The 27,715-nt window shown below is 40.0% G+C and overlaps 1 protein-coding gene, 1 non-coding gene and 1 pseudogene across 2 annotated transcripts; 1 reads left to right on the forward strand and 2 right to left on the reverse strand.

The window, feature by feature from the left end:
* Positions 1-18,435: 18,435 nt before the first annotated feature.
* Positions 18,436-18,786, reverse strand: LOC132607748 (uncharacterized). The gene has a single exon (XM_060321832.1). It carries the CDS (start codon positions 18,784-18,786, stop codon positions 18,436-18,438), a length of 351 nt encoding a protein of 116 aa, XP_060177815.1.
* A 5,803-nt stretch (positions 18,787-24,589) lies between these two features.
* Positions 24,590-24,670, forward strand: TRNAL-CAA (transfer RNA leucine (anticodon CAA)). The gene has a single exon. It is a non-coding gene; the product is annotated as a tRNA-Leu (tRNA).
* A 711-nt stretch (positions 24,671-25,381) lies between these two features.
* LOC132607749 (protein Ycf2 B-like) overlaps positions 25,382-27,715 on the reverse strand; it is a 7,755-nt pseudogene continuing 5,421 nt past the window's right edge.

Consider the following 27,715-nt stretch of genomic DNA (forward strand, 5'->3'; position numbering starts at 1 on the left):
TGTAAGCTTGGACTGTCACGCTAAGACAGTCACTTTAGCTATGCCAGACATCCCTAGGATTGAGTGGAGAGGTACTCCTAGTCCTGCTCCGAAGAAGATTATTTCCTTCCTTCGGGCGAAAAAATTAGTAAGTGAGGGGTGTTTACCGTATTTGGTGCATATTCGTGATACGACTGTTGCATATCCACCCCTTGAGTCTATTTCTATTGTGAGCGACTTCGCGGAGGTATTTTCGTTAGATTTGCCGGGTATGCCACCTGATCGTGTCATTGATTTCTGTATAAACGTGGACTCGGGTACTTGTCCTATTTCTATCCCACCATATCGGATGGCACCTGCCGAGTTGAGAGAACTTAAGAAATAATTGCAGGATTTATTGAGCAAGGGGTTCATTTGACCGAGCATCTCCCCTTGGGGTGCTCCACTGTTATTTGTGAAGAAGAAAGATTGGAGCATGAGGATGTGCCTTGATTACCGGTAGTTGAACAAGGTCACTATCCGGAACAATTGCCCTATGCCTCGTATTGGTGATCTATTTGACCAGCTTCAGGGTGCTTCGGTGTTTTTTAAGATTGATTTGCGTTCCGGCTATCATCAGTTGAAAATTAGGGCGGAGGATATTCCGAAGATAGCATTTCGGACTAGATATGAGAACTATGAGTTTCTAGTGATGTCTTTCGGCATCTTTAGGCCCCAACTATGAGTTACCAATGCCCCAGCTACATTTATGACCTTGATGAATGGCATCTTTAGGCCGTTCTTTAATTCTTTTATGATTGTGTTTATTGACGACATCATGGTGTATTCCAAGAGTAGAGTGGAGCATGAGAGCCATCTTCGTACCGTCTTTGGGTTGTTAAAGAAACATAGCCTCTTTGCGAAATTTTCTATGTGTGAGTTCTGGTTAGAATCTGTGGCATTCTTGGTTCATGTGGTGTCCAAAGAGGGGATTATGGTTGATCCACAGAAGATTGAGGCTATAAGGGGTTGGGTGAGGCCCACTACTGTTGCTGAGATTCGTAGTTTTGTGGGTTGGGCCAGTTATTACAGTCATTTTGCGAAGGGTTTTGCTGCCATTGCTTCGTCCTTGACCAGATTGACTCAAAAGGATGTTCCTTTCCAGTGGATGGATGATTGTGAAGAGAGCTTTCAAAAGCTCAAGCTTCTTTTGACCACAGCCCCTATCCTAGCCTTACCTGTGGAGGGCAAGGACTTCGCGGTCTATTGTGATTATTCCCGTATGGGTTTGGGCACCGTGTTGATGCAGGAGGGTAGGGTGATAGCTTATGCTTCCCGTCAGGTGAAAGTTCACGAGAAGAATTAACCTACCAATGAGTTGGAGTTGTTGGCCGTAGTTTTCGCTTTGAAGCTTTGGAGGCATTACTTGTACGGTGTCCATTGTGAGGTTTTTACCGATCACCGTAGCCTTCAGCATATATTAACCCAGAGAGATCTTAATTCTAGGCAGTGCCGATGGATGTAACTCTTGAAGGATTATGACATCTCTATTCTGTATCACCCTGGCAAAGCCAATGTGTTGGTTGATGCCTTGAGTCGCAAGGCAGTGAGTATGGGGAGTTTAGCTCAATTGGTTGTTTCCGAGCTTCCGTTAGCGATGGAGGTTCAGACTCTGGCCAACAGTTTCGTCCGTCTCGACATCTCGACCCCGGGCAGGATTTTGGCTTGTATAGAGACGAGATCATCGTTATTGGATCGGATCAAGGCTCATCAATTTGATGTTTCTCTATTGAGCAAGATCCGAGATAGGGTGTCAAGAGGTGAGGCCAAGGAGGCCGTGATTGATTCTGAGGGTAATCTGAGGATCAGAGGACGAGTATGCATTCCTCCTGTTAGTGACCTAATTCAGCTGATCTTATCTGAGGCCCACAGCTCTCGCTATTCCATTCATCCGGGAGTGACTAAGACGTACCGTGATTTGAGAAAGCACTATTGGTGTGTCGTACGAAGAGGGATATAGTTGATTTTGTGGCTAAGTGTGGGAATTGTCAGCAGATAAAGTATGAGCACCAGTGACCCGGTGGGGTGTTTCAGAGGATGCCCATTCTCGAGGGGAAGTGGGAGAGGATTACCATGGATTTTGTCACGGGTCTTCCGAAGACCCTTGGCAAGTTTGATTCTATTGGGGTGATAGTGGATCAATTGACTAAGTCCGCTCACTTTGTTTCAGTTCAGGTTTCTTATACCGCGGAGAAGTTAGCCAAAATGTATATACAGGATAATGTGAGATTACATGGGATCCCTATTTCTATTGTATCTAATCGGGGTACTATCTTTACCTCCCAATTCTAGAGAGCATTTCATGATGAGTTGGGTACCCGATTGGACTTTAGTATAGCTTTCCATCCCCAGACCGATGGGCAGTCCGAGCGGACCATTCAGGTGCTCGAGGACATATTGAGAGCGTGTGTTATCAACTTTGGTGGTCATTGGGATCAGCACTTGTCCTTGGTTGAGGAGTTTGCATACAACAAAGTTATCATTCGAGTATTGGTATGACGCCTTTTAAGGCCTTATATGGTAGGAGGTGTAGATCTCCAATTGTTTGGTTCTTAAGTTCAAGGCTCGACCTAGGAGCACAGATCTATTGAGAGAGTCCCTTGATAGAGTGAGAGTTATTCAGGCCAGACTCGTGGCGGCTCAGAGCCGGCAGAAGATATATGCGGACCGAAAAGTTTTGGGATTTGAAGTTTGATATTGCTGATCAGGTTCTATTGAAGGTTTCACCCATGAAGGGTGTTATGAGGTTTGGTAAGAGGGGCAAGTTGAGCCCTAGATACATTGGCCCGTTTGAGACCGTGGATTGTATAGGTGATGTAGCTTATGAGTTAGCATTGCCGCCAGGCTTGGAGGGAGTTCACTCGGTGTTTCATGTTTTGATGCTGAAGAAGTACCATGCCGACGGTACCTACATTGTCCGTTGGGATTCTATATTTCTTGATCAGAATTTGACTTTTGAGGAGGAGCCTATCGTGATCTTGGATAGGCAGGTTCGGAAGTTGAGATCCTAGGAGATTGTTTTGTGAAAGTGCAATGGAAGCACCGTCTTGTGAAAGAGGTTACTTGGGAGACTGAGTCTGATATGCATAGCCGATATCCCCAGTGTTCACTGATTCAGGTATTTTCCTACTTTCCTTCTTTTCTTTGCTTGAGGACGAGCAACGGTTCAATTGGTATCTGATGTAACGACCTGTTTGGTCATTATAGTTTTTTTGGCACTTTTGCCCACTCTTGAGCATTGATTAGCTCCCTTTCGACCCGAGGAGACCGTTGACACGCTCCCTGAGGTGTCTAGACTAGATTCAGGTTACTTTGGTAAAAATATAGGCTTAAAAGTGAAAGTGGTTGACCTGAAGTTGACTTTTGGGCAAACAAACCTTTTTCGGAATTCTGTCAATTCTGAGAGGTCCGGATAGTTGTTTAGAACTTGTGTGTGTGTTTGATTCGGCTCCCAATGCATTCGGATGCATTTCGAGACATTGAATGGGAAATGAAAATTAAGGCATCGGTAGTTGACTCGGTCAATGAGACCTCCGTTGGGAATTTTGAGGCTACAGGTGCATTCGAAGCACGTTTTTATGTGGGATTAGGTATCCTCGGGAGTTAGTCAAAACTGTAAAGATCAATTTGCGAGGTTTTGGGCCGATACAATAATAACTGCGTACTTATCTCATGATGTGAGATAAAAATTAGGAATTAACTTATGTAATATAGTCGATCCACTAAAGTCTTAAGCAGCGGTGTAGGATCAGATCCCAAAGATAGTAAGTATTTTATTTCTTATGAAAGAAAGTCTTTTTCAAAGATTCTATATAAATTTATCTATGAAACCCTTCTTATTGGACGATCATGATACTTCCCAAAAATTGAAATTCTTGATCAATGGAGGAACAATATCACCATTTTTGTTCAATAAGATACCATCCCTATCATCAATATTGATCTCATCAAGAAGAAAACCTTTAGGCTTGTTATCCAGGAACTTGTTCAGAAATACCGTAATGAAAGGAACATAGGAGTTTGTCGCTAGGTATTGTGACCAAATAGGATCGTCCAGTTCCTATAGAACCTATCACTAAAATACCCCTAGAGGGGGATAAGGCTAAGTGGAGCGAAAAGGGTTTTCCATGAGATAGGAAATGAAAATGATTTTCCCCACACGAAGTTTGTGAATAAGTGATTGTCTGATAATGAACAAGGAATATCCGTCTTTCTGCTAAACAGGATGGATTGAACTCATCGGATCGAAAGAAAATATTGGGCCAAGGTTCTGGTGTCTGGTGCCCGCTTTGGTGGCACCACCACCGCAGCAGTGGCACCGCTGGGGTGGTAGCCCTGCCGCTGAAGCGGTTCCAGCCATTTTGGCTTAACCATTGAAGCGGTCCCAGCCATTTTGGCTTGACCGTTGAAACGGTTAGGTGGCCGCTGGGGCGGTCCAGTTACCGCTACGGCGGTGACGGGCAGTGACTGTGCATTTAATGAGTCTTAGACACTCATTATTTCGTATCTTGATATTGGGGCTTGGGAAGGATGTTCTTGGAGACAAATTGAAGGAAATCTTAGAGGTAAAACCTTGTCTAATCCTTTACTTCTCTTTAATCACAATCATCTTAGACTTTCCCATTCCCTTTTCAATCCCTTAGACATAAATAACTTGAAAGAGTGTTTTGGGAGATATTTCTCTAAGAGTATACTTGATAAGTTGATGATGTTAATGTTAAAATGTGATGAATCTAAGCTTAGTAATCATATATCTTTCACTTTTAACGTTGAATTTCAGATTTGGAGAATTAGGGTTCATACCCAATTTGGGGGTTTTTACTAGAAATCAGATTTGGGGATAATTCTTGAGCTAAATCAACAATTAACGATAGGGTTATGATTACCTAGGATTCAATTTTATATTTTACCCATGAATTTCCCGTTTCGCCCTTGTGGGCCCGTTTCCCCAATTTATAGGGTTAAAATGGACCTAATTGATATCATAGCAATATTAGTATCATTATTCATGATTTCTAATTTAGAATTCGATTGTGCTTAGAATACTTTGGTTATGAGCTTTAGAGAAAGGGCAAAGTGATAGAGTGACTAGTTGGTGTTGCAGTTCGACAGTCCAGGCAGTTTATGGTTTACCTTTGGTGAGACTTAGTATAGTGAATCACATATTAAGATTATGATGTTGGAGACAGGATGTGAACCTTCGGGTGTGAAGTTGGGATGGATATTGCCTTGGGTTGGGCCCTGATGTGTGTTGGGACTAGCCACCCCGTTATATGTGTGATCGTTTAATTGTGTTGGCTTGATGCCATGTGTAGTTGGTAGATAGCAAAGGTCGCTTGTTGTCCTGATTTGGGATAGGATTGACATGCTCGTTTTTGGTATTTGTGCTATGATACATTATTGGCGTACCCACTGTTGGTACTTGAGGTATTGATATATTGTTGGCATACCCCGTTGAGGTACTTGTGGTATTAAGCTTACTTGTTGATGATTGACATATGCATTGCACGCATTCTCTCATATTATCGTGCATGGCCGATATCCGATGATGATCCGGTATCGTTGATTGAGTGAAACTGATATTTGATAAACTCTTTTACTTGAGTTATTGTGAAAAAGGCCGATGTCTGAAGATCCATTCCGGAATCGTTGTTCATATGAAAATGATACTTGCTAAACTCTTTTACTTGAGTGATTGTGAGGAGGCCGATATCTGAGGTTCAATTCCGGTATCGTTGATTGAGCGAAACTGATATTTGACAACTCTTTTGAGTGATTGTGAGGAGCCTGATGTCCGATCGTTATATTCGGGCATCGTTGTGCATGGCAAATTCCGATGTTACCCCAGATTCGATTGTAGTGCATGGGCTCCGCGGGTCCCCCAGAGTGGTGCCAGTGAGACTCCCCCTGTGAGCAATTAACTAGGGTCCCGTCTGTCTGTTTGGCAAAGATCCGAGACTGGTGGCACTCAGACTTCGCGAGTCACACTGGGTTGTGCTGTCGAGACGTCGATATTTCCGTCTGGAGTATATGTGTACATCTCATTTGCATAGCATGGCCTGGCATCACATTCGTACCATTATTACATTGCATTGCGTTATGACTTGAGTGAGATGTTGTGATGGATTGTGTTGTTGATTTTATTGTGTTGACTGTTCCAGGATTAGATATACTCTGATGTATTATATTGGGGTTAGATACTTACATAGGTGTTGATGGATACTCGGTTATGATTATATTGTCCCATGCGTGATTGGTTTACTTGTTTATCTGCGTTATTCTCTGAATTGTGTTAACTATGCTTAGTCGGCCTATGATGCCTACAAGTACTATTGTTTGTACTGACCTGCACTTGCTGCGTTCTTTTATGAATGCAGAATATCAGGTCGGATCTACTTCTCTGACTCGTGGCTGATCGACTCCTCAGCTTTTACTTGAGTTTTTCCAGGGTGAGCATGGCGTCCGCTGACCTCGAAGATTCTTCTATTGTTTATGTCTTACTTTTCCTTCAAGATATAATTTGAGACATTTTATGTATTATTATTCAGACCAGAGTTATTCGTATTTAGATGCTCTTATATGATCAGACCAGATACTAGGGTGGATTCATTTACTTCCGCACTTATCTATATTATATATTATATTGTGTGACTTTCGTCATTTATTTCTTCCGCTATTTTATTATATTTGTTGATTGTGAACGTTGAGTTAAGGGTTCGCCTACCGAGGTGGGAATGGTAAGTGCCAGCATGACCTTGGCTAAAATGGGTCATGACAAAGTCTGTCCATGCTACACAGTCAAACATGATTCAATCATAACAACTTATGACCATATTGATGAACCTACAAATACCAAACACAACATAGGTTTAAACAACATTTATACAAGCTTGTAGGCATGCTTATGATCAGGTAATATGATTTATCACGTGCTTAATTTAGGCAGCAGTTGGATTGGACTAACCATGTCAACATCCCTAATGAATTAGCAAATATTTAACCATACATAATATTCAACATCATCTTTTCTGAAACTGAGCAGTGATTATGAGCATACTTAACAACTAAACAAGGATTAAACAAAGTCATGCCAACACTAACAATAAACTAAATGAAAAGACAAGAATTCATTAACACTGACCACTAATACTAACCTAACACATAGCTAATTAGACACTAATTTAAACTAAACAAAGATTTAAAAACACACTAAGAATTAAACTAACAAACACATGATAAAACATACTAAAGCAGAAATTTGGCATATAAACATGATAATCACAGACAAAAAATTAAAAATAACTAAAAGGAGGAGAATTTACCTTCTTCGAGTGCAGCCTTTGTCGAGATTGGAATTTGATGCCCTTGCTCCTCAACCTGAAACTCAGCCACAAGAGGAAAGAAAACAATTAAAATTTTGAACTAAAACTCAGATAGTTAAAGGTCTCAAAAAAATTGCTTGCTCTAAGTCGAGACTTGTGTGTATATCAGTGAAGGTGTCCTGAAATTTTGAGATATGGGGTTCTTTCTATACAACCCCAAATCTGAAAGCCTTAGTCCTGAATTTTAATGTGGGACAATGTGATTTGGGGGGAATTCTTTTGAATTTCCTCTCAAACTAACATCAATCAATAAAAATCGGTTACACCTCTCGTTTTCGTCGTAGGAGAACCTATGGTTTCCTAGTTGGGTATGCCTTTGAAATAGAGACCAGAGCCCGAGTTTTGAGGTAGAAATGTTTTACCCCGTGTATAAAGGTACCAACAGGTGTTCCTTACAATTTATAGGATTAGAAGTTGAACGAATCGAATAGACGCGATCTGAGCTGAATCTGAGAAAATCTGCAGACACCAGTCATCGTCGACGGCTCGTCGACATAGTCGATGGACCGTCGTTGTGCGGCATCGATAGGGTTTCACAGCCTTGAATCTTCAGGCGCAAGTCGACGGAGCAAGTTGACGGACCGTCGACACGTCGATGGGTCATCGACCCGGTCATCGAACCGTACCGCTGGGGACGTTTTATTTCCAAGTATAAATATATGACCCATGATTTTATTTCTCATTTTCTTCCATTCCAAATAAGAAAAACCCTAGTATTTTCTCTCCCAATATTTTTCCATCATTATTAGTGGAGATTTGGTAAAATCCGAGCCCCGTGAACCCGTGCTTTTCAAGAAGAAGGTTGTTTCTAGGGTTTCTTCAAGTTGGAAAGCTTAGGAAGTTGGAGTTGAAGTTGATTCTTGGAATCTTAGGCCCCTTAAGGTATACAAATGATTTCTACCCTTGTATTTAAGTTATTTATCAAGGATCTTAGTGGTTTTAAGCAACGAAAGGGTATTTGTGGAAGTGGTAAGTTGATGAAGGTTAAGATAGTAATTTAGGGATATTTTAAGAGATGGTTGGGAATATATTTGAGTATATTTTTATATAGAAGTGTTGTTATTGTTGTTGTGGTCAATGTTGGATTGAATGGGAAGTTGAAGGGTTGTTAAGCTTATAAGGGAAATGTTGCGCATAATTTGTTAAGCTCTATTCGTATTTAGAGTGGTTAGTAAGCGAGGTAAATAGTCTAATTAAGGCCTATGTTATCTTGATTGTAGACTTACAAGTTCGAGAGGTAGAAGGGGACGATTGGATATACTTCAAGGTATGTTAAGGCTATCCTTTCTTTCTTTTGGCATGATCCTATGATATAAGTCAACAAGCGAGTAAGCGAGCTTCCATATTACTCTACTCTTAGAAGCATTAGTAGTACTTCAGTCCTTGATGTTCATGTACCCCGTTTATGATAATTCCTTCTGTTCATGGGTCTAGTTTTGTGGGTCCAGTTCTATGTATACAGTTTATTCATGCATTATATTCATTATATATCTATGTACATTGACCCGTGACCAGAAGGTGTTATATACGCAGATATTAGATATATGTGGGGTGTGAGAAGAGGAATAGGTGTTATAAACGCATTATCACCTGATCAATTTGTGCACCATGATGATAATATAGGGATCGGGCAGCACGTACCGCAGCAATGTATATGATGATGGCCGCAGAGAGGCCGATATGATATGATGGGATGCCATAGAGGCTTGACAGGCATTATACACGCACACACATATATACGTATAACCTACATTGATAGGTATGAGCATGCATATTATGCGCCCATAGAGGCATTGTCAGTTATATAGATTTATGTAGATACATACATATACTAGTTCATACAAGTACATACAGATAGTCATTTCAGCTTATGAGTTCAGATCTTATTCATGGTTATTGTATATATATATATATATATATATATATATATATATATATATATATACTGTTCTTATGCCTTACATACTCAGTACATTACCCGTACTGACTCCCCGTTGCTCGGGGGGCTACGTTTATGCCCGCAGGTTCAGGTAGACCGACAGGTGGTCCAGCTCTGTAGGACCTCTATATCTAGCAGTGGTCAGTGTGCTCCGTTTGATCCGGAGCTGTAGTCAGTTTTGGTATGCTCCTTTTGAGATATATATATGCATATGGGTATGACGGGGCCCTGTCCCGTCCTTTCTACAAATTTTATTCCAGTAGAGATCTGTAGATAGTTGTATGTATTATTCAGATGATGTAGCCTTGTCAGCTTCTATTCTTTTGTGTACAGCATATATAGTAGCCTAGCTGGCTTGCACTGTTCTTCAGCATGTTTATGTATATATGCAGATTGTTCAGAGTTCATGATGTCGCCTGATTATGAGATCAGTTTAAGCTATTTATGGGCCCTTGATGTGCAGTAAGATTCAAGGTGTGAGTATAGGGGTGTTTGGTCGCTAGAGGTCAAACACTCGTCACGACTCATCGATTTGGGTCGTGACAAAAGTGGTATCAAAGCAGTTCCATCCTAGGGTTATGTACGGACCGTGTCTAGTAGATTCTTGTTTATGGGCGTGTTATGCACCACACTTATAAACAGAAAGCTGCAGGACATTTAGGATGATGTCATTCTTTCTTTCTTAGATTGTGCGATAGAGCCCTGTGTTAAGTGTTCGCTTTTTGATTAATTGTTCTGATTTCAGCGATGCCCCGAAAGAAAGTTACGACTACCCAGAAGGGCAAGAGAGCTGTTGGTGAGGACACTAGCCATACTCAGCATCCTACGTGGGCCCAGGATGAGATTCAGAGTGAGGGGTCGTATGAGACATCACATACCCCGCCTCTAGCACCTGTCCCAGTTCCTCAGCCGGATGTACCGAGCCAGGACGTGCGGGATACTGTGCAGTTATTGACCAGATTAGTAGCCACCTAGGCTCAGCAGCAGGGAGTTGGTGTTGACCAGGTAGATAGGCCGGTAGTTCGAGGGTTAAGTCCTTCCTTGGGTTAGGTCCTCCAGAGTTTTCGGTCATAAAGCAAAATATGGACCCCCAGGATTTCATTGATGGTATGTAGAGGACCTTGAGGGTTATGCACGCTGATGAGTCTGTGGAGTTGGCTTCGTCTAGGCTTCGTGATATTGCAGTACAGTGGTATCAGACTTGGGAGCTACCTAGGGGAGAGAATGCCCCTCCAGTTGTTTGGCGAGAGTTTTCAGATGCTTTCATTTGCCATTATTTACCTCCAGAAGTCCGACGAGCCCGAGCCGACAGGTGTTTACGTATTGAGTAGGGCAGCATGAGTGTCCAGGAGTATTGCGTGTATTTTGATTCTATGGCTAGATACGCCCCAGCTATGGTGGCTGAGATGGAGGACAGAGTTCATCGCTTTGTGGCTGGTCTAGGGCCATATTTGATAGATGCTTGTACGACTACTGCATTACAGCCGGGCATGGATATCTCTGGTATACAGGCATATGCACAAAATTTAGAGGAACGCAAGCGTCAGCGAAAGACAGACTGTGACTGGGGCCATGGCAAGAGGGCCAGATTTTTAGATATTGGGGGTGAGTCTAGGGGAGGATAGCGACAGAAGTATCCCCGATATCCATTCCATTCGATAGAGAGCGTACCTCCACGGTTTTCAGGTCCGAGGTTTGATCGGTCTTATTATTCCGGAGTGGACCAGAGTTCCAGGGTATCAGGCTCTCCGTACCGGCCAGAGTCAGGCCACCCTTGCCACGGTGTGCTCAGTGTGGTAGGCTATACGCTGGGTAGTGTCGATTGGGGTTGGATAGTTGCTATGCTTGTGGTAAGTTAGGCCACAGGATGAAGGAGTACCCGATGAGGGTTGGTACAGGTATGGTTCAGCCTACAGGGTCTGTGGCTGGCTCTTCTTCTGCAGTGCACCCTTCAGGGTAAGTTTTTAGACGCTAGCAGGGCGAGGTAGAGGGAGGAGTGGAGCATCCAGCTGGAGCAGTCCTCAGTACCGTGTATATACACTAGCCGGTAGACAGGATCGTGAGACGTCTCCTGATGTTGTTACAGGTATATTATCAGTTTCCTCCCATGATGTTTATGCACTGATTGATCGATGTTCCACCTTATCATATGTTACACCATTTGTTGCTGGCAAGTTTGGGATAGAGCCCGAGTCGATTAGACCGTTTGAGGTGTCTTCCCCAATTGGGGATCCGGTTATAGCCAGGCGAATATACCGGAGCTATGTTGTTATAGTTTGTAATCGTCATACCGTAGCGGACCTGATTGAGTTAGATATGATTGATTTTGATGTTATTGTAGGCATGGACTGGTTGGCTTCTTGTTATGCTAATGTTAATTGCAGAACAATGATAGTTCGATTTCAGTTTCCCGATGAGCCAGTTCTTGAATGGAAGGGTAATTTCATTTCGCCGAAGGGTTGGTTTATTTCCTACCTTAACGCAGAGAAGATGATCAAAAAAGGGTATATTTTCACCTAGTTCGAGTTCAAGATGTGCAAGCGGAGTCGTCGACTCTTCAGTCTGTTCCTGTGGTTAATAAGTTCCCAGACGAGCTTCTAGGCATTCCTCCAGAGAGAGAGAGAGAGAGAGAGAGAGAGAGAGAGAGAGAGATTGATTTTACTATTGATTTATTGCCAGATACGCAGCCGATGTGTATTCCTCCATATAGGATGGCACCTACGGAGTTGAAAGAATTGAAAGAGCAGTTGCGGGATTTACTCGAAAAAGGCTTTATCAGGCCTAGTACATCGCCGTGGGGAGCACCGGTGTTATTTGTAAGAAAGAAGGATGACTCTTTGCCAATGTTTATTGATTATAGGCAATTGAATAAAGTGACTGTAAAGAATAAGTATCCGCTCCCGAGGATTGATGATTTATTTGACCAGTTGCAAGGTGCTAAATATTTCTCGAAGATAGACTTGAGATGAGGGTACTACCAGGTTAGGCTGAAGGAAGAGGACATTCCGAAGACGCTATTCAGGACTAGATATGGCCACTATGAGTTCCGTGTTATGTCGTTCGGGCTAACTAATGCCCCAGCCGTATTCATGGATTTGATGAATCGTATATTCAGACCCTTCCTAGATTTGTTCGTGATTGTGTTTATAGATGACATTCTGGTCTATTCATCATCGGAGGCTGAACATGCAGTGTTTGGAGTTCTTCGAAAAAGAGAGCTATATGCCAAGTTTTCTAAGTGTGAGTTCTAGTTGAACTCTGTGGCTTTCCTGGGTCACATTATTTCAGAGGAAGGCATCAGAGTAGATGCCCAGAAGATCGAGGCTGTGAAGATTTGGCCAAGGCCCACGACCCCAACCGAGATACGCAGTTTCTTGGGCTTGGCAGGTTATTATAGGAGGTTCGTAGAAGAATTTTCCTCTTTTTCAGCCCTATTAACTAAGTTGACTTAGAAATCAGCTAAGTTCCAATGGACAGAGGCTTGTGAACAGAGTTTTCAGATGTTGAAGGGTAAGCTGACTTCAGCACATGTTTTGACTCTTCCAGAAGGAGCAGATGGCTATGTGGTATATTGTGACGCTTCAAGCATTAGATTGGGCTGTGTGTTAATGCAGCACGGTAAGGTTGTTACTTATGCTTCTAGACAGCTGAAGACGCACGAGAAGAATTACCCAACCTATGATCTTGAGCTAGCGGCAGTGATTCACACTTTAAAAATATGGAGGTACTACTTATACGGTGTCCATGTTGATATCTATACTGACCATAAGAGTGTCTAGTATATCTTTAAGCAGAAAGACTTGAATCTGCTTCATAGGAGATGGCTAGAGTTGATGAAAGATTAAGATATGGATATTCTGTACCATCCCGGGAAAGCTAACATAGTAGCCGATGCCCTCAGTCATAAATCTATGGGTAGCTTGTCACATGTGCCTCCAGAGAGAAAAGAAATGGTCTGTGAAGTTTATCGATTAACTAGCCTCGGAGTTCGATTGATAGATTCAAGTGATGCAGGAGTTACTGTTCAAGACACCGCGGTGTCCTCTTGGGTAGCAGAAATAAAGGAATGTCAGTACGAAGACCCTGTTCTAGTTCATTATCGAGATACAACACCTCAGAATGAAAAGACACCCTTTGTGATTACAAGTGATGGAGTACTCAGGTATCGAGGTAGATTATGTGTTCCTAATGTTGTAGGACTCCGTCAGCAGGTTATGGGGGAGACACGTTACTCTCGCTATTCCATTCATCCAGGCTCAACAAAGATGTACCGTGATCTCAAGGAAGTTTATTGGTGGGATGGTATGAAAAGAGATATAGCTGAATTTGTTGCCTAGTGTCCAAATTGTCAGCAGGTCAAAATAGAACATCAGAAGCCCGGAGGTCTATTACAGGTTATGGAGATTCCGTCATGGAAGTGGGAGGTAGTTAATATGGATTTCATTACAGGTTTACCCGTACTCCGCGGAAGTATGATTCTATATGGGTTGTAGTTGATAGGCTCACGAAGTCAACCCACTTTCTGCCTGTCAGAACTACTTATGCAGCCAAGGATAATGCAAAGCTTTATCTCAAAGAGATTGTACGACTTCATGGTGTTCCTACTGTCATTATTTCAGATAGGGGAGCACAGTTTACAGCTAAATTTTGGAAGTCTTTTTTCATATGGATTGGGGACTCAGGTGAGTCTTAATATTATATTTCACCCGCAGACAGATGGACAGGCGGAGCGTACTACACAAACACTTGAGGATATGTTGAGGGCTTATGTGATTGACTTTCAAGGTATTTGGGATGATCATTTGTCTCTTATCGAGTTTGCATATAACAACGGTTACCATTCCAGTATTCAGATGGCTCCGTATGAGGCCTTATATGGGCAGAGATATAGGTCGCCCACAGGATGGTTTGATGTCTGGGAGAATCAGTTAGTAGGCCCAGACTTAATTCAGCAAGCAGTTGATAAGGTGAAAATGATCCTAGAAAGGTTTCTAACAACTCAGAGTCGACAGAAATCCTACGCGAATAATCGGCGATGCAAGTTAGAATTTGAAGTAGGTGATTAGGTTTTCCTAAAAGTTTCACCTATAAAAGGAGTGATGAGGTTTGGTAAGAAGGGTAAGTTGAGCCCTCGATATATTGGGCCATATCAGATTATTTGTATTATGGGTAAGGTGGCATATGAGCTAGAATTGCCTTCTGAGTTGGAGTCCGTACATTCCGTATTTCATGTGTCTATGCTTTGTAAATGCATCAGAGATCCTTCAAGAGTTGTACCAGTAGATGATATCCAGGTGACCGAGTAGTTATCATACGAAGAGGTTCCAGTGGCTATATTGGACAGACAGGTTCGTCAATTGCGAATCAAGGATATAGTTTCCGTTAAAGTTTTGTGGAGGAATACGAATGTTGAGGAAGTGACTTGGGAAGTGGAAGAAGCAATGAAGAGTAATTACCCACATTTGTTCCAGCAGTATAGGAGGTTCAGTCTGAGGCATCATCTCCCCCAGGTATTATTCCATTTTCAACTATCGTGATTGGTCGTGTGAGGCCATGGTGTTATATGTAGTAGTATGTGGCCCTGTGCGGCATTATTTTGGGTTGTTGTGTGCAGGTTGGGTTGTATAAGTACAGGGGAAACTCTGCCGAAATTTCTATAGCTCATGATTTGTTCAAACATTCAAGGACGAATGTTCCTGGGGGGGGGGGGGGGAATGGTACACCTCTCGTTTTCGTCGTAGGAGAACCTATAGTTTCCTAGTCGGGTATGCCTTTGGAATAGAGACCCGCGCCCGAGTTTGGAGGTAGAAAGTGTTTGCCGTTGAAATAGAGACTCGAGCCCGAGTTTGGAGGTAGAAATGTTTTACCCCGTGTATAAAGGTACCAACAGGTGTTCCTGACAATTTATAGGATTAGAAGTTGAACGAATCGAATAGACGCGATCTGAGATGAATCTGAGAAAATCTGCAGACACCAGTCATCGTCGACGGCTCGTCGACATGGTCGATGGACCGTCGTTGTGCGGCATCGATAGGGTTTCACAGCCTTGAATCTGCAGGCGCAGGTCGACGGAGCAAGTTGACGGACCGTCGACACGTCGATGGGTCATCGACCCGGTCATCGAACCGTACCGCTGGGGCTTTTTATTTCCAAGTATAAATATATGACCCACAACTTTATTTCTCATTTTCCTCCATTCAAAATTAGAAAAACCCTGTTATTTTCTCTCCCAATATTTTTCCATCATTATTAATGGAGATTTGATAAAATTCGAGCCCCGTGAACCCGTGCTTGTGAAGAAGGAGGTTGTTTCTAGGGTTTCTTCAAGTTAAAAAGCTTAGGCAGTTGGAGTTGAAGTTGATCCTTGGAATCTTAGGCCCCTCAATGTATGCAAATGATTTCTACCCTTGTATTTAAGTTATTTATCAAGGATCTTAGTGGTTTTAAGCAAAGAAAGGGTATTTCTGTTAGTGGTAAGTTGATGAAGGTTAATATAGTAATTTGGGGCTATTTTAAGAGATGATTGGGAATATATTTGAGTATATTTTTATGTATAAGTGTTGTTATTGTTGTTGTGGTCGATGTTGGATTGAATGAGAAGTTGAAGGGTTGTTAAGCTTATAAGGGAAATGTTGCCCATAATTTGTTAAGCTCTATTCGTATTTAGAATGGTTAGTAAGCGAGGTAAATAGTATAATTAAGGCCTATGTTATCTTGATTGTAGACTTATAAGTTCGAGAGGTAGAAGTGGGACGATTGGATATACTTCAAGGTATGTTAAGGCTATCCTTTCTTTCTTTTGGCATGATCCTATGATATGAGTCAACAAGCGAGTAAGGGAGCTTCCATATTACTATACTCTTAGAAGCATTAGTAGTACTTCTGTCCTTGATGTTCATGTACCCCGTTTATGATAATTCCTTCTGTTCATGGGTCCAGTTTTGTGGGTCCAGTTCTATGTATACAGTTTATTCATGCATTACATTCATTATATATCTATGTACATTGACCCGTGACCAGAAGGCGTTATATACGCGAATATTAGATATATGTTGGGTATGAGAAGAGGAATAGGCATTATAAACGCATTACCACCTGATCAGCTGGTGCCCCATGATGATAATATAAGGATCGGACTGCACGTACCGCAACAATGTATATCATGATGGCTGCAGAGAGGCCGATATGATATGATGGGATGCCATAGAGCTTGACAGGCATTATACACGCATACAAATATATATATATATATATATATATATATATATATATATATATATATATATATACGTATGACCTACATTGATAGGCATGAGCATGCATATTATGCGCCCACAGAGGTATTGTCAGTTATACAGATTTATGTAGATACATACAGATACTAGTTCATACAAGTACATGCAGATAGTCATTTCTGCTTATGAGTTCAGATCTTATTCATGATTCTTGTATATATGTTGTTCTTATGCTTTACATACTCAGTACATTATCCGTATCGACTCCCCGTTGCTCGGGGGGCTGCATTCATGCCCGCAGGTTCAAGTAGACCGACAGGTGGTCCAGCTCAGTAGGACCTCTATATCTAGCAGTGGTCAGTGTGCTCCATTTGATTCGGAGCTGTAGTCAGTTTTGGTATGCTCCTTTTGAGATGTATATGCATATGGGTATGACGGGGCCCGGTCCCGTCCTTTCTACAAATTTTATTCCAGTAGAGATCTGTAGATAGTTGTATGTATTAGTCAGATGATGTAGCCTTGTCGGCTTCTATTCTTTTGTGTACAGTATATATAGTAGCCTAGTTGGCTTGCACTGTTCTTCAGCATGTTTATGTATATATGCAGATTGTTCAGAGTTCATGATGTCGCCTAATTATGAGATCAGTTTAAGTCATTTATAGGCCCTTGCTGTTTAGTAAGATTCAGGTATGAGTATAGGGGTCTTGGTCACTAGAGGTCAGACACTCGTCACAACTCATTAGTTTTGGTCATGACAAAATCGAGTATTCAAAAAATCGGATATAAACAAAACCCATTAAGGTTTTCAACTCAATTGACCGTAATTCGTAGAAAAAGTAAGAGAGAGGGTGAGGGTGAGGTTTTACCTTTTTCTGGTGGTGACTCAGTGGAGAAAGGGTAGAACATTTAATATTTTACCCGAAAGACCACGCATAGTCTGTATATGACAGAAACGCATAGTACTTTCGCCATTTTTGTAAAGAGAGGGAGGCGGAGATTAGGGTTTTCTCGTATGAAACCCTTGTCTATGAACAAAGGGGTTCTTTGGCTCAATATCTGTGTATGTATGCGTTGCAAAGTTAGGTCGGGTATGGTTTCTAATGGACTGGGCTCGACCGTTTTTTTAAAAGAAAGGAAAATGGGCCCAACTTACATACACATTACGCGGATATACATATTTATACATGAATATAGAAAGGGATAAAACGGATTATTGATTTTTTTGACAAATAACCGTGTTAAAGCTAACTAACATTCAATTTCGGCCACATTTTAACTACTTAACCATTTTTATAAAATGACCAATGCAAAAGATGAACCAATTGTTTCAATTATAGCCTTAATTAACACATAGCAAGCAATTGACTCTTTCAATTATAGCCACAACTAACTCAAACAAATAACAGGAAATCAAGTTTTAGTCAATTTTGGAAATAATTGCAATTGTAGCAAACTATATCATAGAATTAAGACATAATTGATTATCTATTTAATTAATAATTTTTTTTTTTTGGTAATTAAGGGATTTTATTACCAACTGGAAAATTATAGCTCAGAAAAACAAAATAGCAGTACACTGGACATAGTCCCAGGATCTGCTATGGCATTGATTCTACATAACTACATCTTATCTAGCTAGGATAATAATAAAGAGATGCTATTGTACTTTCTAGTTTAGCCTTCCTACTTGCTCGAAAAAACACTTCCTGCACCATTATTCTTACTATCGTATCAGCACTATTCTCACATGGTTCCTTTCCTTCCAAATTTGGTAAATGCAGCCTGCTAGTGTCATGTGATATATGACAAAACTTGGGTTGTTATTTCTTTGATGCATTTCGATCCATGCACATTCTACTGGCTAGTCCCAACATTGTCTTGTAATGCCTTGCCACTGTAACAACTTGTTCCACAGTGCTGCAGCAACTAGACAGGTGAAAAACAGGTGATTTATAGTCTCAGCAACCCCTTTACGTAGCTGGCAAAGGGGATCCATATCCATACCCCATTTGATCAACCTATCTTTGCTATATACTATACCATTCACCACCAAATAGCCCATGAATAGCCACTTTGGAGGAGAAGGATTGCTATATATCAGTTTTCTCCAACCAACTCTTAGCAGAGTTGTCATTAGCTTTAAGTACATTTGCCTTATAGAGAATGATTGCACTTTAAGTTCATCTTCGACATTCAGTCCAGCTGCCTCCATATATGATACTGCCTTGAATACTTTCTTAATTATACAGTAGGCCCGTGTGGTAATTTCTTCATTGGTAGTACCTTCCTTTATGTAATATAAGCGTACTTATTTCACCTACAATTTGTATTTCTTGTTGCTCAGGTTCCATAAAAGTTTGCATAATGCTTCTTTGTTCCATAAGCCTATGTTCAATAGGTTCAATCCACCAGCGCTCTTGGGCAAGCACATCCTATCCCATGTTATCAAGGTTTTTTTGGATAGTTCTATATTTCCAGTCCAAAGAAAGGTTCGACAAATCCTTATAATCTGCTCTACAACTTTCTTTGGTAGCAAGAAGACTTGGGACCAATAAGTCTGGATTGAGAAAAGTACACTTTGCAATAACTACACTCTTCCAGCATAGCATAGGAGAGGAGTTTTGCAATCCAGAAAGTGATTCTTCCTAGCATTTTGTCTAGAAGAGTTTGACATTGTACCAAGGACAGTCTCTTGGTACTTAAAGATACACCTAATTACCTTAAAAAAAGAGTCCCTTTTGTCATTCCCAGTACCTCAAGCATTTGCTGCTGGATCTTATCTTTCACACCTCCAAAATAAATGGAGGACTTCTGCAAATTATCTTGGAGCCCAGAAACACTAGAAAATTTGTGAAAATAGGCATCTAGTTTCTAAACTAAGCCCTAATCTCCTTTACTGAACAACAGAAGGTCATCCGCAAACCGAAGTTGAATTACCTGGAGTTTAGCACAGCTAGGATGGAACATAAACTCTCTATCTTGTTTTAACTGCTTAAGTAGCCTACAGAGGTATTCCATGGCAAGCACAAATAACTAGGGTGACATTGGGCCTCCCTGTCTAAGTCATTTCTTTGCTTGGAATGGAACAGATGGCTTCCCATTTATTATTATTGAGTAGGCTACAGATGTTAAACACTGCATGATCCAATTTATGAATACTTCAGGGAAGTCCAAACATACCAGAATCTGCTCTATGCAAGCCCACCCTATAGAATCATAAGCCTTCATCATTTCCACCTTCAACATGCACCTTGGAGAGATATTCTTCCTCCCATACCCCTTCACAAGCTCATAATTGAGTACTATATTATCGGAAATGAGTCTCTCCGGCACAAATGCAACTTGTGTAGGATAAATTAGTTCATTCATCACTGATTGTAGTCTAGCTATGAGAATTTTGGATATGATCTTGTAGACCACTGTGCAATAGGAAATTGGTCTGAAATCTTTTATTGTTGAAGGATGTTTGACCTTAGGTATGAGAGTAATAGTGGTATAGGTGATTGGAGGGTGTAATGTGCCATGGTTGAAAAAATCCTCTTCAATTACTGGCCAAGTATGCTTAAAGAACTTGACATTAAAGCCATCTATTCCTGGGGCCTTGCTATCTTTTATTGACTTCAGTGCCTTTAATATTTCCGCTCTAGTGATGGGGGTAATAAATTGTAACTGTTGGTTCCTGTCTAATGTATATCCTGATCTCATGACAGCTTCATCAATACATGGTAGAGACTCAGCTGAAATTCCAAGCAGTTTGTTATAGAATGCCAATATCTCCCCCTCCACCTCAGCTTCAGATTCCTTTATATTGCCTATTTCAGTTTTCAGACTTCTGATCATATTTTGAGCTGCTTTATTCTTTATGCATACAAAAACATATGCTGCATTTGTGTATCCTTCCTTGAGCCAATGAACTCTTGATTTTTGTTTTAAAATACTCTCTTCCACATAATGCCATTTCACCAGCTCTTCTTTTAATCTATTCTCCTCATCAAATAAAGATGAGGAGCTTCCAGGTTGTCCCATTTGAGCTTGCAAATTTGCCAGTTCCTCTCTAGCATTTTGAATCTTCAATTCATAACTGCAATATTCTCTCGTGTTTAGTTCTTTCATTGCTAACTGCACATTCTTGATTTTCTTCCATAATCTTTGCATTGAATCCCCTGAAGCATTGAGAGACCAAGCCTTGTTCAGCAGTTCCATAAATTGACGATGCTTCATCATACAGTCAAAGAACTTGAATGGTTTACCCCTTGTGGATGTTCGATCTTCAATATGCACACTCAGAGGAGAATGATCTGAGAAGCTTGGGTCCAATACATGTGTCTTCAAGTGATTTTCTTGATTTAACGGAGTAAGATATTTGTCAATTTAATATTTAATAATTTAAACAAATAATTGAATAATTATTTTGAACTACTTTGGATTAAATTTTGACAAATACCTTAATATTAATAATAAAATATGCAAAGAATTTTTAAACAACTTACAATATATGTTTGAACTCATTTAGCCAAATGAAATGGCCAAATATTGTCGAAATAATTTTATACTGTCGAAATAATTTTGTAAAAGTCATTTTTGTTTAGAAAAATACATATCTCACTCCATTTGTGATTCTAAAACTCTGAATAATTAAATAGAATTATTGGAGGTCAAAAATTAGGTGTCAACAGGAAGCACGTGTACCCAGCAGTATCGTTGACCGACCCTAAACTATAGTGCTGACGAGGGTTGGTACTTCCAATAATCCTCTTCTTTCTTTGTTATTTTTAAGTCCATAGTTATAAGCATTCAATAAGTAAAGAACATATCCACAACTCAATCGGTTCATAAAGTCTATTCCTTTTCAAGTATAATCGTAAAGATTTAATCTTTTAATCATTTAAGACAAGTATGATTATAAAGCTTCAGTCTTTCTATCAATTAGGACAAGTATAGGTATAAGATCCAATCTTTCCATCAATTAAGACAAATATATGTATAAAGATCGAACCTTTCCATCAGTTAGGACAAGCATATGCATAAAGATCCATTCTTTCCATCACTTATGACAAGTATAGGTATAAAGATCCAATCTTTCCATCAATTAGGACAAGTATAGGTATAAAGATCTGATCTTTCCATTAATTAAGAGAAGTATAGTTACAAAGATCCAATATTTCCATCAATTAGGACACATATGGCATGAAGTCAAGTCACACAAGTATAAATAACACGAGATGTAAGTGAAATGTATGCGATGCAAGTGAAATGTATGCAATGCAAGTGAATATTATGCAATGCAATGGCCATATGTACCGGTATACACAAATGGACATATGTACTGGTATACAAAACCTATACATTTGCTTGCTATTATTATTCTGAGCGGTCCAGAAATGTAATTATCTGTCACGACCCAAATTGCGGGTAGTGGTGGCACCTACACTATTCTCCTTGGTAGCCGTACCATTTTCCAATTCCAAATCTTGTTTTTAGAAAACAATTGCAAAATGTAAATAATTAGAAGCAATAAATAACCCATAAGGACATAAGCAACGAAATAAACAAGACTTTTATAAATAAGATCCCCAAAATCTGGTCTTACACGATATAAGAGCTTCTATAACACTTTACAAGAATTGAAAAAAGACATACAGATTCTCAAATGACTAACACTGTCTGGAAGAGTACATAGATAGGGTATACATAAACATAGATAGGGTTTACATGAGGAGACTCCGGAAGTAGAACCAGCTAGTGGCTCACCCAGAACATCTCCGTGATAACCTCGAAACCAAACCCGATAACTTGAACTTCAACCTGGAACAACTCTACACCCCAAAAAGGATGTAGCCAAGAGTAGAATCAGTACACTACATGTACTGGTAAGCATCATAGGCTGACTAAGATTAGTAAACGCATATGAAATATAGAAATTAATAAGTAAGGCAATCAATCAATCATCAATAGGCACAAAATACCCCGAATCACAAGTCATAGCCTAGGTGAAGCTCCTAATCCATAAGCATGACAAGTTCAAGGAAATACCCCATCCATGGATAACAACTCAAAGTGTAACACCAAACAACTAGGATACGACAATATATGATGCGATAAATAAGGATGCAATGCAAATAAAATGCAAATGTCGTGCAATGCAATGGCCAATATCTCATATCTGTACACACATGCTATAAGCATTTGTCTCTTCAATTGTCATGACCCATGGGGGACCCGCGGAGTACATGTACCAGCCACCCTGGTTGGACTACAGGTCGTGGGTTTATCAACATATCCGGAATAAACCTCGGATCATAGAAAGATTACATTTTACTTTCATCTTTCTCTTTCTTTTCATTTCAAAAATCGTTTCTATAACTCTTTCAATTCCGAATCCATTTCCATAACTCTTTCATCAAGTATGAATGTCTGAATGAAAGAATAATTTATCGCAAGTGACAATGCCAATAAGTAAGATATGGAATTCACAACACAAAAACCCAATTCAGTCCTAGCATGGATTATAAATATTACCATGAAAATGTATATTGCAACCAATCCCAATACAACAAATAGAACCAACACATCCCACATCACCACAAACACATAGTCAAGTACAACACAAGTCATTTAGTGCATAGAGAATGACATATTTCATATATTTCGAGATCCACCCTACAATATAGGGTAAAAAAGCCAAAATAAGTGAATTTAGCCCTTTTAGAAAGAAAACTGATTCTTGAACCCCGATCGAAGGACTCTGTTAAGATGTCAACTGCTAAGGGAACGTTTTACGAATTGATCGAAGAGGGAGGTGAAAAGATTTGAGTATATCATAGCTGATCGCAGGTTGGATAATATCCACTTGCAATGAAGAGGCTCTTTTCCACGAGGGCAAACTCACTCTTGCATTTAAGATCTTCACATCGGTTCATTTTCTGATTGATTATAAAGACCAACCCTAGCCCTAGTGAGAATAATATGGTTAGACGCCAATTAAAAGAGTGGTAGTTTTATCCATGATGACTTTTTGGTTAGACGCATGGAATTGGTTAAGCATTTTATTCGAACAAATATAGAGCTAGAATGGATGGTTTTGTGTCTATTACCAGTTCTTCCTCCTGAGTTGAGGCCGATCATTCAGATAGATGGGGGTAAAATAATGAGCTCAGATATTAATAAAATCTATAGAAGAGTTATCTATTAGAACAATACCCTTACCAATCTATTAACAACAAGTAGGTCTACGCCAGGAGAATTAGTAATGTGTCATACAAGCGTTGTTTCTGTATACTATTATCTAAAAGTAATCAAGTTATTAATGATTGGACGAAACCAAGAAATAACCCCTCATGTGCGAAATTATAGAAGATCCCCTTTAAGATCAAACAATTCCATCGAATTGAGTATGATTGTATATGTGATATCATATACTATACCAGGAATATTAATGAACCTGATTATTGCAATTGCTTAGGATAGCCTTTTTTAGTTTCTAGGATCTATTTCTTAGTTCAATATCCCTCTTACTAACTTGAATCAAAGAATTAGCAAATCTTTCCACCCAAAATGGGAATGGGCTAGGGTTATAAACTTATAATCTGATGATCAAGTCGATTCCATGATTATAAGTTCATTCCATACTGGACCGGGCCAGAATAGGGTTATATACATTCTCATTATGAGAAGGGGTCATTCGAGCCTATCTAAATAGATACTATGTTTACATATGGATCCCTACATCGTTACATTCCATTTAGGATTAGGAATACGCGTAATCGAACTTGTTTTTTACATATCGTTATTGGGACCCTATTCACCTCTTTGAGTGAATTGAGAAATAGGTTTGATTGTCCTTCTTTTTGATATATATCAGGCATTGCATTCTCCGGATAATTCAAATCGAAGTAATTAGATGTCCAATTCAGGTCTATATGACATGACCGATCAATAGATCCACCTTTGTCATATATTCCATACATCACACTAGATAGTTATCATATTTATGGAATATGATTCACTTTCAAGATGCCTTGGTGGTGAAATGGTAGACACGCGAGACTCAAAATCTCGTGCTAAAGAGCGTGGAGGTTCGAGTCCTCTTCAAGGCATAATATTGAGAATGATCATTGAATGAGCAATCTCAATAAGAGAGCTCGGATTGAATTGGTATTGATATACCGATTTGATCCGAGCAATACCTATTCGATCCGAGCTCTTGGAATTGGAATAAATTCGACAGCGGATCGCGAAATCTTGGTGACCTTCTCTATCTAATGAATAGGGAGTCTGCTTTTAAATTATCCTCCTTGCACCCACCCCCCAAGTATATGCTTCAACAGGAATCAGACAAGGACAGATTAGAAACCTCTGGTAAAATGCTCGCCCGTAACCCAGCAGATAAAGTATATTACATAGTCCAGGGATTGGCGACTTACCCATTCAGTGACTTTGGCACTGGACATTCCCAAAATGGGGACTATCGAGTAAATTCAATATAATAGACGCTTTTTGGCATTCCATCCTTCCTTCTCCTTTCAGGGCCTATCTGAAATAGAATCCAATACTTCTTGGTCGTGAATATCTGAACTGATTATTTCCTGTTCAAGAATTCTTGTTTAGGCAGTTCATACCATCCATACATAGTGTTTTGATCTAAGATTTCAATTCTTTCGTGTTTCAGCAGTAACATATTCTTCCATGGAGCTAAGGTCCAAAATATGGAAGAAACAAGCGTTTCCACGACTATACCACCCAGTCAATTCTGTTACACTTAATACCTCTTTCATGGCCACATAAAGGAATGGGAAATCTTTCTCCTGTTACATGAATCCAATTTTCATTTCATCTGGGAAAAGCCATCTTTTTCTCAACAATATCTTTATCATTTGATCCAATAGAGTTCCGATAGATAGGAACAGATTTGATAAATACTGATAACTCTCAGATAGATTATTAGAATGGAAAGATCCATTAGATAATGAACTATTGGTTCTAAGCCATCTCTGACGATTAATCAACAATTGGAAGTGCTTTTCTTGCATATTCTTGATAAACCAGCGTTTATATATAGGTGTAGGAGGATCTGTTTGGGAAGTAAGAAGCCCCTTTGACATCTCTTCATCTACAAATAATTCTTGATGTGAAAACACAGAGCCAGGGGGATAATCATTGAATAGGAAAAAGAGTGGATCTGCAGGGTCCCAAATGAATTGGCTTATTTGAAAAAGGCCTTGTTCTTTGGAAGATCTATCTCGTGTCTGGTACTGCATGGTTCCACTCCGCAAGAACCCCGAATCATTCTCTTGAAGTGCATCCTCTTCATCATAAATGATGCGCTTGCCTCGAAATGTCCTGGACCAATAGGGAAATCCCAAATCATTGGGCCTTTCTATACAATCAAATAGAAAGGGCCAAGGGCGTCATATTCTAGGAGCCCAAACTATGTGATTGAATCAATCCTCCTACGGGTCAAGGGTTTCTTCTCCTTCCCCTTCTTCAAACTTCGATTCATATTTTTCATAGAGAAATCTCTGATCAAGGATAGAAAAAGAGCCCGTTTGCATCGTATCTAAGGGATTCCTCGGTTCGGACTGAAGAAGCAATGTTACTCGATCATTATCAAACTGACTGCAATCTTTTTCTGTCCGTGAAGATCCCACCAGAGCTCCCTCTACTTCTAATAGGCCATGAACTACATCAGAATCATTCTCAGCGAGTCCATAAGAAGTGATCCTTTTGTTTTCATCGGGTCCAGATAAAGACCAAAAGATCTTGAGCGACCGATCCAGCAGAACAACTCAAAAGTTAAAGAAGTATTGTTAATCTCTTCATGCTCATTCCAAGCTCGAAGTACCATTTGTAAAAATAAGAATCCCCTTCATTATTTGATTTCTCCTTCATATAGATAGATATAAGATCTCTGGGGAAATTACTTAGAAGTAAATTTTGTGCTACAACCCTTCCTATCTGATAGAAAAAGATCTCATGATCCTGAACCGATCTTACCTGGGATCGCAAGTCCCAAGTTTGTCTATGAAGAGCGGATCTAATTTTATTGGTGTCTATAATTGATTTTTTCTGTGTAATACTAATCGATAGAATCTCATTAATAAGTGCTAAAAGATCTCATGCATTGGAACCCATGGTTATGGACCCGAATCCGTTAGTATGGAACATTTTCTTTTCCAAGTGAAATAACCTCGTATATGAAAGAGTGAAAAAGTGCTTTCATTGTTGTGGAATCAGAAGCCTTCGTATCTTAATGCACGTATTTAATTTATTCGGATCTGTCAGAGCGACATCCACTTTTTTGGGGAATATGAGTCGAAGCAATAATAAGAATATTTCTAGTAGAACATCTTTCACAATCCTTGGAGAGATGGTTCACTAATAGACCGAGGGATAAGTCATTCGACTCATTCACATCCAGATCATGAATGTTTGGAATCCATATTATGCAAGGAGACATTGCTTTTGCTAATTCGAATTGAAGGGTGATATAAAATCGGTCTATTTCCGGCATCATATCCATAGTTAGCCCATTCATCCTAGTTAGCAGTTCCGGCTACGTATCAAGGTCACGATTGATATCGTCACTAGCATCAAGATTGTCACTATCATCAATATCGTCACTATCATCAATATTGATCTCATCAAGAAGAAAACCTTTAGGCTTGTTATCCAGAAACTTGTTCAGAAATACCGTAATAAAAGAAACATAGGAGTTTGTTACTAGGTATTTGACCAAATAGGATCATCCAATTCCTATAGAACCTATCACTAAAATACCCCTAGAGGGGGATAAGGCTAGGCGGAGCGAAAAGGGTTTTCCATGAGATGGGAAATGAAAATGATTTTCCCTACACGAAGGTTGTGAATAAGTGATTGCCTGATAATGAGCAAGGAATATCCTTCTTTCTGCTAAATAGGATGGATTGAACTCATAATTCATTAGATACTTTTTATGAATGTCAACTAATTATCATAAGTAAATTGGTCCCGGTTGTTCAATCATTTCATAACCAGTCATTCTTTGATAAATGATCACTATGATTCAGACTCAATAGAATTTGATCAATCCTATTTTCTGTCGTTAAGGTGGATAACTGAACCAAGAATTCTATTTCTTCATCAGCAATAGAATCACTGTTCGC

Source organism: Lycium barbarum, chromosome 8, assembly GCF_019175385.1.
Source record: "Lycium barbarum isolate Lr01 chromosome 8, ASM1917538v2, whole genome shotgun sequence".
Taxonomy (NCBI): domain Eukaryota; kingdom Viridiplantae; phylum Streptophyta; class Magnoliopsida; order Solanales; family Solanaceae; genus Lycium; species Lycium barbarum.

What these genes read in the sequence shown, in the direction of transcription:
- LOC132607748 (XM_060321832.1), bottom strand. Translation starts at nt 18,786, where the DNA reads ATGGAGGCAGCTGGACTGAATGTCGAAGATGAACTTAAAGTGCAATCA.